The following is a 15,536-nucleotide window of genomic DNA, read 5'->3' on the forward strand; positions in this document are numbered from 1 at the left end:
TGATCCTGCCCATCCTTCACTGATCCTGGAGCCTTCATTGATCCTGCCCCCTTCACTGATCCTGCCCATCCTTCACTGATCCTGGAGCCTTCACTGACCCTGGAGCCTTCACTGACCCTGGAGCCTTCATTGATCCTGCCCATCCTTCATTGATCCTGCCCATCCTTCACTGTTCCTGCCCATCCTTCACTGATCCTGGAGCCTTCACTGACCCTGCCCATCCTTCACTGACCCTGGAGCCTTCACTGTTCCCGCCCATCCTTCACTGATCCTGGAGCCTTCACTGACCCTGCCCATCCTTCACTGACCCTGGAGCCTTCACTGACCCTGCCCATCCTTCACTGACCCTGCCCATCCTTCACTGACCCTGCCCATCCTCCAGCGGTCCCTGCCCACCCTCCAGCGGTCCCTGCCCACCCTCCAGCGGTCCCTGCTGAGCGATGAGTGCCCCGATCCCGGCTGTCTCTCAGCCCTAGCACTGAGTGCGGTTCCTGGCACGGTGCAGGACCCACCCAAGCCAGCAGTGCCCACCCCTCAGCTGCCCCACCATTCCTGTCAGCCAGCACCAGAGAGCGTTTGAGACACCAAACCCACACCCCCTCCTTGTGTACCTACCTGTTAGCTCTTCTTTGGGCTTTAATGGCATTTTCCTTGGTTTAATAATTTGCTTCTGGTGCAGGGAGAAGGCCTCTGACTGCTGGCCTTGAGACAGCACTCCCATGTTCCCGAGGAGCAGGAGCATCCTGTACAGCAAGAACAGCTTCACCTTGTGCTGGATCACCCTGAGGGCACCAGTGTGAATTTTAAGCAAGTTGGCTTGTTGATCCCAGCTACAAAACCAAGAGGTATTCCAGGCCAAGCTAGGCCCAAAGATATCCATTTAAATATATCTGAAGAGTTTAAGGAATACTTTACAGGACAAGTACTTCTCCTGTGGCTTGTGGCCCAGGTTCTGACTTAGCAAACCTCTCCTGTGATAACTCAAGAGAAAGCTGCTTTGGAACAGGCTGGAGGGTTTGTAAGAGCCCACAGTCCCAGGAAGGGTTTTCTTACTGTGCAACAGTCTTTCATAATCCATGTCCCACAGAGAACTTCTGGGATTCGGCCTATGTTCTGAAATAATTATAAATACAGTGAACCTATTAAACAGCAAAGAATCCCACAGTTTGTTTCCTCAAAATATATGTGTACGTAACTACATTTATGGATGTTCTGCTGCAGCCCTGGCTACAGATCACTGCACCACTTTGACAAACACCGAATGTTTCAACAGGCCAAATCAAGAGATGTATGATAGATAGGTCTTAGGTACTAAAATGTAATAATAGCTATATATAATTTCTCATTTAAATTACTCTTTTCTTTAATGCTCAGGAAAACTATCTTCATTATTCATACAAACACCCAAAGACTGCACAGATTCCCCACCTCCCCAAAAAATAACTAACCCAATCACCAAAAGAAAATTTACTATTCCGTATCAATTTTCTGAAAAACATTTTAAAAAGTTGTTGAAGTTGTTATTCTTGTTAAAGACTTTATACTTGATTAAGGAAGAAAACTTTCATACTCCTGCTGAGCCATTTGCACTTTGGGTCCAGCCCCAGGGTCCAGCACAGACTCTATTTTTCCAACAGATATAAGCTGGGTTTAAAGGTTCTGTTCTGCTTTTTGCTGCTCTTTGCCTGCTGATTAAAGCCATTAGTCTGGTGTAATCAGGTGAAGTTGTCGCTGCTCAAAGGCCACAGCAACTTCATCCTTTTGATAAAAAAGTTCTGGTAAGGGGCAACTGGGACTCTATGGAGCTTAAATTTTCTTCTAAGGCACTGCCCCTATCCAGCTCTCCTTCCTCCAGGCTGAGCCCAAAGGTTCAATTTACACTCTGGGAATGGATCAATAAAGCAATTACATGCAACATAAGTAGGCCAGGACTTCACAATAAGTAGGGCTGCAAACACAAAAGAAAGCTCTGATAATTAAAAGGGACAAGGAACCCAAAACTCAGCGGCATATTGCCAAGAGTGTTTGAAATGGTGAATGTTTTAATGTAACAGCATACTGCTGAAAGCTGGAGGTCATGTCCTGGGAGCCCTGGAATGTGCCTGAAGCCTTCTCTTTAATTTCTAAGAAGAGAACAAAAATTTTTAGACTGTTTTTCTATTTCCTGGAGGGGCATCCCAGATCAACATGTTTGAGAAACTTTAGGTTTGTTATTTATTTTATTCAAGATTAAAATTATCAACTTCAAGTAGTTGTGACTTAGGGTCCAGGGGATTGCTTGCCTATTGTACTAGTTTAGCATTCCACTAATACATTGGAATTTCACATATCAGAATGCACATTCATGGCTGTAACTCATCCCTGGAATATAACATTGTATTATTTAGCTTAGTCCTAGCAGTTATATTTTACAGATGGTCCATGCAGAGGAGGACATTTGGCACTGCTGCCATCCCACTGGTCCTGGTCTGAGCCAAAGGGAAAGGGTTTTGGGGCAGATCCAAAGCATTCTTAATGGCATTGCTACAGCAGAGTGACTTGAAATGTAAGTGATGTTAAATCTTTTAGCAGGTCTGCAAGTTCCAAGAACAAACTGCCATGAAAAACGTTATTTAGGATAAGCAAAACTATGGATCAATGTCTTCTTCATTTAAAGCAACTCTTAAACTAATAAGGCCTAGAAACAAAAGGAGAATATAAACTAAAGACCTACTGCGTGCAGTCACCTCCAGAGGCACAGCAAACCAAGCCACCTATGTTTGCCTGGAAGTCCAAGCACAATCCAGAGGTGTGTGCTCCTTCCACTGCTTCTCCTGATAGAGCGAGGCTGATACATCACTGTCCTGATGGAGGATCCAGCGGCTCCGCTCTCTGCCTCTCCCGGGACAGCCCCAGCTGGGACCAAGGGGCTGCAGCAGCCCCTTCCCCCCCACCTGCCCACCACCATCAGCATCCTCACCATGGCCAGGAGCAGCAGCAGGAGGCTCCACTGAGCCCCGGCATGGTTTTACATCAGAGACGGGATGTGCTCCCAGCCCCGCCGTGCTGGGCGCTGAGGAAACCCAGACCAAAGCAGCTTTACCCTTACGGGAACCAGAAGGTAATTGTAATTGATCTACTAATGGTATAGGGGTCTTCTTGGAGTTTCTTTTTCTCTCAGACAGCAGGCATGTTAACCCTTGCACTTTCTGCAAAATTCATTTGATTACTGCAGAAACTCATCTGCAAAACCAGACATTGGCAGAGCCAAAGGAGCAGGGCTCACTCTCCTGCTGCAAGGACCAGCTCCTGCTTTTTACTGTTGTACCAAAGCTATGAGACTCAAGTACAAGCTCCTGCTTTGAAATTCACACCCATCTGACCTCAGTGTTACCACTGAACTTGGAAAGCAACAGACCCAGCAGGGAGTTTCTGTGCCTGGACCACATTCCCAACAGTGGAGTGCCCACCCTCCAAGAGCCAGCCCACCCTTACCCAGTGCTGGAGCACAAACAACTGCATCTGAGCTAAATTGCGGAGCTGAAATGTTTGGAGAGTTCCACATAGAAGGACATACAGAAATGAGTTAAATGGGCTTAACTGATATCATTAGCTTGCTTTCACAAGAATAGGCCTGGAGAAGAAAGCATTTTCCGAGTGAGAACAACCAAGTTTTGCGGCTGAACGAATAACCAGAGGAAGCAAGTACGTTGGGTCTCTACTTCTATGTTTAGCACCATTTAGAAAAAGCAAATGCGATACAGAGTTTATAGATGTGTACAATGCTAAGCATAAATACAGGTTTGGGTATCTAGAGTTCCAGGGTCAGCACCCCAAGCAGAGCTAGCACAGGTTACAGGAGTGACATGGAAGAACGAGGAACAAAACCGCAGCAGAGGTGACACAGGTAACAGGCCTCCATGTGAGCACAAGTTAAATGTGTAACAGTTACATAAATTTTAAAAGAATACATAACAGTCTCCTTGGAAAATGACACCTTTGAAGCTGTAACAAATATTCTCCTCTGGTTTTTCAAAAATACAAACACGAGACGACTACTGATAGTAAACAGATTTCCCACTTCTTACCTTCCTGCAAACAAGCTGTACATCACCTGTGGCTGCACTACATCAACAGAAATGGTCAGTCACACAGGAAAAATGGACAGAGCATCCCCATCAACAACCAAATGTCAGTGATCACTCACACCTTTGGGAGACCCGTTGCATAATTTATCCAGGCACACAGAGCCATTTTTACAGTGACACCTTGATAGCTCTAAAATATGCATAACAAGTTCTTCTAAAGGCCCACATTATACATTTAAATTACAGCATGTTAGCAGTTTGCTGGAACAGACTATTTTATAAGCCCAAAATTTGTTTTTCATAACCTCACATCACCCCCTTTACTATAATTTAAAAATGAAAATATTTAAAAAAATTAAAATATTAAATTTTTTTTCTTTAAATGAATGAGGACCTGAAATTCACTGTCATGAATGAAACTGCATTTTCATGACTTGGCCATATTTTTTCAACTATTAGTTCCAAGGTTGACCAACAGTGTTTTGAAATGCTTAAAACTTTGATACAAGTTTACAATACAAAGCAGCTCACTATTAGCATTTATTTTGTGCAGAGCATATATCAGAAAATTATAAAAAATTCAGAATTCATTTAAGAACTATTGGATGAGAATAGGGCTACAAGAAAAATTATTTAAGGGAACAAACAGGTAAACAAATTATTGAATTATAAGAGAAAGAAGATTCCTATCAGTTGATCAATGATAGGTCATTAACATTTTAATTAAGAGCAAAACATCTGCATTAGTTTAATGCAGAGGAACTTCACAAACCAAATCAGACAATGCAGAAACCAGAGGACTGAGGCCCCTCTGAGAATTAGTTAAACAGGAATTCAGGCAAATGAAAGACAGTACAAGTGGAAATCCACGTTCAGCCAGGACATCGTGAACTGCAGCTGCAACTGCAGAGACCCTGGGACATAAATAACAATGTTGAATTCAAATTCAGGGTTCTCATTAACAGAGGAATACTGGCAAAAAACAAAGCAAATGCAAAGACAAGTCACAAAATGACTTCAGGAGTTGGAAATGTAGTAATCAAAAATCAATTTCTAGGGAAAAGGTTAGAAATATCAGTTTGTTAAAGCAAAAGGGTAGCTACAAAGGGTCATGAGGAGAAGAAATGTTGCAGGCTGAGGTTTCAGAGCAACACAAAGTTCAATGTGGGTACCAGAAAACCAGAGCTAATTAGGTAAAAAATCCCCCAAGCCACTACATGGACAGGCTGACCCTTTCAACACTACCTTGAATACCTGTACCACACACAACAGCTTGGTTTCCACAGGGCTACAGTCTCAGCAAGAACACGGGTAGGAATGGAAGAAAACCACTGTGGATTTATGAAGGTACAATAAATACATATATAAAATCAGACAAGTATCTGATTATTATTTAAAATACAGGAGGGAAGTGCTGAGCTTGAGGTGGTGATTAGGCAAAACCTGACAATTTTGTCTAGCAGAGTCACCAAGAGAATTGCTGGGGGCCCTGCTGCTTGGGACATCTAAAAGTCATGACTAGACAACACTGATGCCCAGATCTAGTCTAAGGATCCAGGTGATGTGGACCAGGATGTAAGTCCTCGTTTCACTGGAAGTGAAAATACAAGTTTTTCCACTTTTGCAGTAATAGGGCCAAGGCAATAATTAAAGACAATGCACACTTGCAGTGTTGAAAATTAACTGCAGGCCTGTTATAGGAATTCTTAACAACTATGTTCAAATATTTCTTCCAGGCAATGAATCATGATTTTTCATTACTTAGAACCAGCTGAACACCATTTAAACATAACCTCTTGCACATTTGCTTTACATATCCAGCTTACTCTATCAAGTAATGCTTTTACACTTTCCTCATGTATGAAAATTATGCACCAAATAAGATTCCAAACTTGAGCAAGCTCTAATCCATGCATCCTTTATTCCATTACAATCACTGTGTTGCTTTCTAGCAACAGGACACAAACTGCAATCAATCGCAATCAATTTATACAACAATCTGAGGCTTACAGTACATTTAAGGCCTTTAAATTTGGAAAAATTAGACCTATCCTAGTAGTGTAACAATTTTTAAGTGTTTTGCATTTCTGATGCATAATCTGTGCGATTCCAGTGTCAAAGAATCAAATTACTTCTAAACTAAAAAGATCAGCTCAATGAAAATTTAGTTACATAATTCATCAAAACATAAATGTGTAAATTTTATTTTTTTTTTTTTGTCCTGGAAACTTTATAAAACTTTAATAGCAAAATAATATAGGGATAAAAACATATTTTAACAAAATGTATTCAATCATATACAAACCAGAATTTTGCAGTTTATTGTAACTAGACTTAAATTAAAACTACCAATTAAGAATCTATGCACAAATGTAAATTCAAATATGTACAGTACTTTTAAAAAGTCTACAGGAATGCTTTACAGAAGGAACTGTCTGTTATGGCTATTATTCAGATAATCTGAATATTAAAATGAGTTTTTTCTAGTATTAAATTTACACATTTATTTTTAAACAAAAGCAGTTTTGTCCCTAGATCCTTTAAGAATATTCCAGTTATGTTTATACAAGTAATGGAGAGGTCGTTACAGTTTAGCCCCATATAGTAGTTTGTTTATTTTCAGGTAAAAGTATATTTAAATAATTTACTTGGGAAGATCAGTAAGTTAACAAAAGAACACTAGCAGGGAGGAGGGGGAACTTCATCACAATAACTTTCCAGTTACAATACCACAGCTAGAAACTTCACAGAGAAAGAACTCCCTTAGATTGAACCCATGATTGTTCAGAACAAGCTGTAGCTCATAACAGTTGTGTTCTCCACTCTGAGAGCACAGTGGGGAAAAAGTCTTTGTAGGACAGAATTAGAAATGATCTGAAGTGAGACAGAGAAAACTGATCTTCGATTAATACAGCACTAGGTAAAAAGTGTCCCCGTAAGCAGCTAGGATTCCCACTTCCTTCAGGGCAATGAAGCTAAAAATTGTTGGAATTACAGTAGTTGACCATATTTGTGTGCATTAGTAGAATCATTTCCAGATAGAAAAGACAAATTTCATCAGATGTTTGATTAGAACACCCTCAAGACAGGGTATTTCTTCATAGTATAAAGCTATTACAGCTATCCAGTTAAAGCATGTGCAAAACCAGGTAATTTCTTCCGTTCACAGTAACTGAGGTAAAATCAGGTAGGCTTCTTCAGGAGTTGGGAAGTTCATGAGATATGAACTGTTTTAGTCTCTCTAAGTACTGTGCATAAAGCTCTATGTCATTATGCCCAGCCCCTTCCACCCAGAGGGGCTCTACTGCTCGTGGACATCGCTCGTACATGGCCAGGCCATGGGAGAAATCAATCACCTCATCTTCGGTACCGTGGATGACCAGCACAGGAGAGGTCACTTTAGAGATCTTGTCAATGCTGGGGGAAGGAAAAGAAAGACACAGCTCAGTTTGGGGCTTTCAGTTTCACATGGCTGGAGAAAGCAAGCTCAACTGCTGACACACAACCCAGTTACCACTGCATGTTTTTAAATGGCTGCAGACCAATGGATTGTGCACAGTGATATGGGACAAGGCTCATTCCCAAAACATGTGTGAAAAAGGAGCCTGCACTGCCATCACCACCATCCCACCAGTGCTAACAACAACAACTTCGAGTGGGCAGCATGCAAATAAAGTTTGGCACCCAAAAAACCCCTGCCAAAACAGTGACTGCATCTATCACACAAAGCACTGTGAGGCAAGTAAGATTCCATGGGACATTCTGCAAGCCTGGACTCTTACATTACACATTATCACCTTCCAATTTAACAGCTTAGGAACTAATTAACTACATTCCAGCCATAAGATTTCTTTAACCAAAAAAAAAAAAAAAAAAAAGGCCTTGGCTCATGGAGCTTCAACTTGTCTTTGAACCCCCAAATCAGGCTAAAGATTCAGCTAAAGGAAAACAACCTGTTCTAAGTACTGATTGTTTGAGTTCAAATAATGAAATAGAAAACTGTGGGAGAAAAGCATTACATAGGGATATTTAACTGCAAACCACAGAAATCACACAGGATTTTACTTTATGTCATCAGACTGCAGGCTGTGACTGCAAAGTGGCCTTAGGGTACTATTTTTCCTTTTCCCCAGCTACTTTTAGCAGACTAATATAGCTTGAAACAACCTGTCGCAGGAAAAGGGGTTCTGAGGGAAGGGAAGAGTGACAAAGGCACCTTCCCACCTAAGAGGTCAGGCCAGAAAACCCCAATTACGAAGCATCCTGGTAGCACATGAACTTGCAAGCAGTGAACAGCAGCTTTCTCTGACTCTCCTCACACAGGCCCCAGCTTTTATTTCCAGACAGCCATTTCAGGCTGGTAGTTACCAATGATTCCAAATCTCTGTAGAGACACCACGTGCTAATGAACTCTCAGCTTCCTACCAGCTCCACTTCCATCAACAAATGGAGGAATGTGGAATAATGAGTGCTGGTACTACTCAATTTTATGGGAAGACAAATCTATTTCTTTATGGTACCTAATAAAAAGTGTTTGGATTTTCCTGCTCCTAAAGAACAAGAAGGCATGCAATTTTGGCATGACCATTAATTTTACAAAATGATCAAGACTGCTTAAAATGATTTAAAAAATACAGAAACCAGCATACCCTGACTTAAAAACAGGTTCAAAAAAGTTTTATGAAAATATAACATTAATTAAAAAGATGCAAACTGAAACACTAAGCCTCACACAAACATCAGCATTTAGTATTCTAGAGAACTTCCACTTGTATTCCAGTGAACAGCTGAGTGTAAACACATCTCTGTCTCTATACCTCTCAGAAAACCCCTCAGTTTTCATGCCATTTAAGGTACTGTTTAAAATTAAAATGCAGCTTTATTTCACTTTTTCTGCGAACTCGAGCTGTGTGCAAGTATGCTGAATAAAAAAAAAAAATCCCAACATAAAAGAGGCATCAGAATAATGCAGATTTTGTTTTTCCCCATAATTTTCTTCCCAAAAAATAGTATAATAGCAAAAAGTAAATACATTATAATCAATATTCTGTATAAACTGAAGTTTTAAGCCCATGAAAGGTCTGGTGTAATAGACCTATCAGTTACATACAGCTACAGAGATGTTTATGCATAATTTTTGTGGCTAGACACTAAGTTCTAATTTATTGTAGAAAACCCCTTTCACTTCAGTATTCATATAATGAAACATTTTTTTTCCACATATATTCACAGACCATTAAGGCAGATAATATTTATATTTTTTAGAAAATTGGAAGGCATCCCATTGCCAACTCAGCGATTCATAAAGCAGTATTTAAACTGCACATTAGCCTTACTTAGTATTCTCAGCCACACAGCTCTGCAGCTAGAAAAATCTACAGAGACCAAATTCTCATGGAGTCCCAACATAAAATGCACATAATAGCAACTCACTGTAGGTGCACACAGAACTATTTTGTTTCCCACTGTGAAGACAGACAGTTGAGCTGCACACATTCATAAAGTGCACTGCTGTTTATTTTCACTGCTCCCAGTACCAAGGAAGTCAGACTGACAGCAATGAACAGCTCAGCAGGGCAAGAACAAAATACTCAAGTGCTACAGCACATCTGCTGTCACTGTTCTCCTTCCCACTTTTCTTTTTAAAACTGTTATTTGATTTGGCTGGTAACAGCTAATCACTGTTACTTCTGTAATCAGAGCTATGTTTAAGGCTTTGTTTTTTCCTCTCTCACAGAAGCATTTGTAAATATTGGATTTCAGGTTTGAGGATGATGAATGAGCTGGAATATAAGTGCTTCAAATTCAGTATGCACCTCCAACAAGTTAATTAATTAACTAATCATCTATTTGAAAGGATTCTAAACATGGGGACTGTGAGAGCCATTATTACTTCATCATCATTCCTTCTAGCTGTTCTGGTATATGGATTTATACCTATGGCCTCCCACAGCTGCTAATTTTAATCTGTTGTAACCAAAATTGAATTAATATTCCTTACTATGCTTATCACAAGCCTGACTTTCTGAAGTAAGGCCAAGTTTTGACCAAGACTTCAGTGAATGTCTGTTTTATCTTCTCCCTTTCATGGACCACCAAGATTTTTACCTGTGTTTCCCCTTGACCTGCTATAGAGAGACTGGCTTCCCCTGTCATACTCTTCCATAACTTAAACTGGATCAAATGAGAAGTTCTAGAAGATTCCTACAATATCTGCTGTTCCCATGACCTCTACCATTCCCAAATATTTGGGTACACCAGGTCTGTTGCAATTGTTTTTCCAGTGAAAACTAGACTATAAAAGCAAATGTTTTATCTTAAAACCAGTTGTATATCGTTTTCTAGAGCTTCTTCAAACAAGCTTAATATCTTCTAAAAGATGGGACAGGGATTTTGGTCACAAAATCAGAATCCTACAAGATCCCCACCAGGGAGGAACAAATACAAGTCTCAGTATCTACTTACACCACCAGTCCCTTTTAAACACCTATAGAGCATGGTGAGAATAGAAAACCCTCCTTGCAGCAGTGATACCTACCTTGGGAAAGCATCAAAGCAATAGGTTTTCCTGGTGTCAGGAAAAGCTACCCGTAATCCAGACATCAGGGGAGAATGGAGGATCACAGCTGCACACTCGTACCGAGATGCCAGGTCGACTGTAGGGACAGTACCAATGCTCTGACCATACAGGATAATGTTCTCAGGACTGACACCATACCTGCACAGAAAAGAAAGGTCCCTTTAAAACAAAAAAGCCAAAACACAACACATTTTACATCAATTTCACATCACAGATGCAGAAACCCCAACAAAAGTAGAGGGAGATAAAACCCAAAGCATCCCTCCTTATCCTTTATGGGTCTTTAAAATCTATTCTTAGGAGACTTGAACTTAAAAGTTGAAATTTGAAAGTGAAGTAAACAACCCAAATATTACACAGGCTGAAGAGAGCTATCCTTAATGAAGGAATGGCAGTTTGGTCATTAATCTTCACCTTTTTCAGGAACAGCTCTTGTCCTTCGCTCCACAGCACAGCAAATTATAAATGAGACTTCTCCCCTATCCAGAGTCACTCTCAGGAACTTCAACTGGATGTCCCAAAGGCTAACAGCCCTTCCACCATTAAACAAGGCAATTACTCCTCTGCCCACCTTAATTCCATGCAGTTGGAATAAGAAGACAAAACTGCCTTGTTAGTGACAGCAAAGACAACAGGTCTGTTCATTTTTCCAGTGAGCAATCAGTATAAAATATTCCTCACTTTTCTTTGCCAGCTTAAAACGGGTCAAGTTTATTTTGTAACTATAAAAATACATCATTCCATAAAATGCAGGGTTCATAGTGAGTCCTGGATGGCTCCTCAATATTCCCACCCAGTCTATGAAACTGTACCAGCCTGTGTGCTGCTTCACACTGCAAAAAAAAGCTGAGAATGAGACTAATTCAGTTTTCATTTAATGTATGCAAAGTAGAAAGGAATTTGGAAGGGCCACAGGAGGAAGTGACAGTGGATAAGAAGAAGTGAAGAATATTTGGCCATCAGAACTTGTTAGGAAAGCTGCAGATCAAAGCTGTTACTCAATTATAAAGTATCTACCCAGACTTCTCTCTGTTAACTCCACCTCCCATTGCAAGCTGTATAATCAAATGCAGAAAAGAACACAATTCTAGTAGAAAAAAATTTCTGTAAAATATGTCTTTTTGATGGTAGACATTATCTACAATCCTGTTGTCACTGCTGTGACAATGAAAAACAAACCCTGCAGTTTAGGCTACACCCCATGCACACCTGGGAGGTTTCAATTTCCTTGCAAAGCTGCTTGCAAGGTGAACACCAGGCCTGGAGAGTACTTGACTTTCAAGCAGCTAAATGATTTGGTTTGTGCCAAAAGAGAAAATTACAATAGAAGAAAGATCAATTAATAATTTAAATTAAGAATAATCCAGTACTAATCATCCAATTACAGGCTGTCAAGATTGCCTTGCTCCATGATGAAGTATAACTAGACTGGATTGCAGCCTCTGTGAAACTCAAATTTTCTTAGTATTTTTATACTGCTGAGCATAAGGGTGCTTTTGGCATCTACTGTTATATGAATAAGCAACTGTATAAAAATATCTCTCAGGAGTAAAATTTTATCCTCTTGGTAACCAAGCAGCAGCTGATGCTGGCAGTCTGTCACCACAGCCACAGCCTGATGTTTTTAAAGAGATGTTGTGTAGCTCTTTTAGCAGAATTTTTTTTCTCCCTTGGTGTTAGATATGGTCCAGCACACAGCAGGGCCTGGTTGACTCAGCTAACAGGACCTTGGAACAAAGTCTTGTCATCACAGCCTTCATTCCATCTGCTGGGTGGGGAGGGCTGGAGGCACGCACCCCAAAGGCACCACATGCACCCAGCCTATCTGCCAGCTGTTGCATCATATTAAGGACAGGCAGAAATGCATCAGCATCAGGGATACAAGAAAACAGGACTGGAACATGATCACCTACACGGCATTTCAGTGGGCATGGAATGATATTAATGCTGGTAGGTTTTGCAATGCCATCCTGAACTGCATGATAAATGGGAAGTTTTCTTTCTAAAATGTTTACAATGTAAGCCAAATGTGCAAACAGATGTTTGAATGAGAATCACAGGCTGACAGGACAGCACAGGGTGGAAAGAGAATTCAACATATCCAATTGCCTTAGTATGACAATTTTTGCCAGCACTGATCTGCTTTAGACTCACTCCTTTTGATGGTTTTTTTTTTGTTTCTGAAAACATCTCATATTGTAAAGGGAGTAACTTTGCTGCTGTGGCAATAGATACTCTAGAAAAAAATCTCTTTCATAGTATGTCAGGTGAAGTCAGATACAGTCTATAGCATCATAAAAAACGCCCAGAGATACGTCTAAACTTAAAGAAGCCCTTCATCACTACAACTATTCAGTATCCAACTCCACATAAAGGAAATGTGACAATCTGGACAAAATGAATAATTGTAGAAGGGTATTAGGACACTGAGTTAGTGCACTCTTAGCCTATCATTAGAGTAAATGTGTTTTCTGCTTTACATTTCTACCGACTGACAAGTAAAAGAATCTCTGGGGCTGTTTTATTTAGGGACAGTTCCCCTTTTCAAGACAGAAGTTAATGTAACAGATTTATCTTTTTAAGCCCTTTACCATTAGGTCATCACTCGGCAAGCGAGGTATTGAGCTTACCGCAAACATCAGCGGAAACAGCTACATGTAATATTTATTTATCGTGAGGCCAAAGGACACAGGACAACTCCTGAGCGAAGGCCATGGATAATTGAGCTGTGCAAGGTCCTCAGAGATGAAGGCCAGTGCTTGGCTCTGTGATCCTCTGCATCCTCACCCATGCTGTCCCGAGGTGACTCAGCAAGCACCACTCAGCCCAGGTACCAACCCACCTGGGGGCTTCATCTTTAAAACACAACATTCTTACAGGCTGGGTCCCTCCCTCACTCTCTGCAAACTTCCTTGTATTAGATCCTTGCACAACAGGAGCAGTGATACAGAAAGTGAAAACAGAAGAGCAGACATGGGTAACAAGGTGGCAATGAAAGGGAAACCGGGTGACACAGAAAAAGGGAAAGAATATGGTAGAAAGAGGCAAAAGACACTCTGGAAAAAGAGGAATCCTGTTACAAACAGCTCTCCTATTAAGGAAGAAAGTCTTTCCACCAGCTAAACAGAAGCTCCTAAAAATAACTTCCTTGAAACACACAAGCTTTGGTCTCTGTGGAAACAGAGCTCCATCCGACGGAGCAGGAAAGCCAAGTAAAATTTCTGGGTATGCTTGGGCACTTCTGTGGAGCCCCATCAGAGAGTTCTAAACAAGCAGGGCAACACAGCAACATGGAAACCAGCCTTCAGCAAAGCCAGAGCAGGAAACAACTCAGTTACCATGGGCATATGCAAAACTCTGCTTTGACAAAGGGGGAAAAGAGAAGAAAAATGGGAAGGCGTGCTTTTTTTTCCCAATGGGAACTTCATTACTGAGAACTGCAGCTACTACTGTATAAATGATGCAAGCATTTCTGCTCACCCTTACCCACAAACACAGGTGGCAAAGCTCAAAGTTCTCCAGCCAGTCCAGTCTCAATAACCCACAAGTACACGGTGTGGCTTACACATTCCATTTGTGTGAACAGAAAAGCCCCCAGCAACCTTCACAACTAGCAACCTAGTACAGCTCTCTGTACCTAATGCTTCAGGCCAGGTCTAGCTAAAGCCCCAAAACAGCCCCCCAGTCTTTAATAACAGTAGTTTGGGGGTTTTTTTCCTCCCTGTGTTACTGCCTCAGTAAATACAAATGAGGTTTACCAGCAATTCTGGTCTCCCCATGCTAGCATGAACTACGTGCACAGAAGCTGGTTATTAAGAATCCACACCCCAGACTCTTCTACTTATTCCTTTGCAGAGTAATAAGAGACTTCAGTCATGCCAGCAGATCAGTGGGATGCAGGAGACTGGGAATATTGCTGACAGAGAGCACAGCAAAGGAGAATGAGACACTGCTTGTGGTTCCCCTGCTTGGCTGAATGGCTGTGGCTCAGGCCATGTCCCTCCTCAGTTTCCTCATACAACACCGATGATGGCATCAAGCACAATGCAAAGTACCTCGGACTTTCTGCATGACAGCACTATGTGCAAACTATGCATTATCACAAAGCATCTTTAATTATGAGCCTAAGATACCGAATCTCTCCTCCCCCCAGGGCTCCAGCTTTGAACCATAGAGCTGGAAAGTTTACCATTGCTATTTTTACTCTCTCCTTGCTCAGTGAAGAGTGCCAGTGGAATGCTGCTGTGGGGACTCCAGACGTGTCACAGCTGAAGCCCTGAAATGTTCACAGCCAAAGCTGCCAGTCCTCAAAAGTACCAAATACATATTCATTAATGAGGCCAGTCCTTTTTTCAGGCTATCCAGGAAGCTAACCTCACCTTGCATTTTCAGTTGGAATGTTTATGATATTTGCTGTCCCATTATCCCTTACCTGAACAGGAAAGCACAGAGAGCAGCCTGTATACAGCAACAGCAATAAATTAGTTTTCAGAAACTGTCTATGCAGAGTACTTTGATGGCACAAACCCCACTCCATAACGCTGTTGAGACAGTGTTTAACTGCTACTAAACTAAGGCAGGCACTGATGGGCGGGTTCTTCCTTACAACACATAAAGTACATAAATTTACAGGGCCAGGAAAATGAGGTAACAGCTCCTGCATTCTCACAAGGGGACTGAATCTGAAACTGGGCACTCCCCTCTCCAGAAAACACCAATGAAATAAATCATTTTCAAGACACAAAGAAAATCCAGTATACATCAGGAATAACACAAATCATATCCTAATTTGGAGGAAATAATGACTTCTAGAGTACCTTTACCAGATCATACATGTGCTCAGATCTTCGTAACCTATTCAAGTCTGTTTCTTTTTACACAAACCCATT

At 41.2% G+C, this 15,536-nt stretch overlaps 1 protein-coding gene across 1 annotated transcript in view; it reads right to left on the reverse strand.

Moving 5' to 3' along the window:
• Nucleotides 1-5,959: 5,959 nt before the first annotated feature.
• The window catches only part of ABHD17C (abhydrolase domain containing 17C, depalmitoylase), a 28,840-nt gene continuing 19,263 nt past the window's right edge, over nt 5,960-15,536 (reverse strand). Inside the window, exons 2-3 of the mRNA XM_015639296.3 lie at nt 10,606-10,785; nt 5,960-7,484 (exon numbers count right to left, since the gene is read on the reverse strand). Of these exons, the coding sequence (XP_015494782.1) occupies nt 7,265-7,484; nt 10,606-10,785 (400 nt within the window). The 3' untranslated portion in view covers nt 5,960-7,264. The remainder of the gene's footprint in view (nt 7,485-10,605; nt 10,786-15,536) is intronic.

The sequence above is a fragment of the Parus major genome, chromosome 10 (genome assembly GCF_001522545.3).
Source record: "Parus major isolate Abel chromosome 10, Parus_major1.1, whole genome shotgun sequence".
In the NCBI taxonomy this organism is placed as follows: domain Eukaryota; kingdom Metazoa; phylum Chordata; class Aves; order Passeriformes; family Paridae; genus Parus; species Parus major.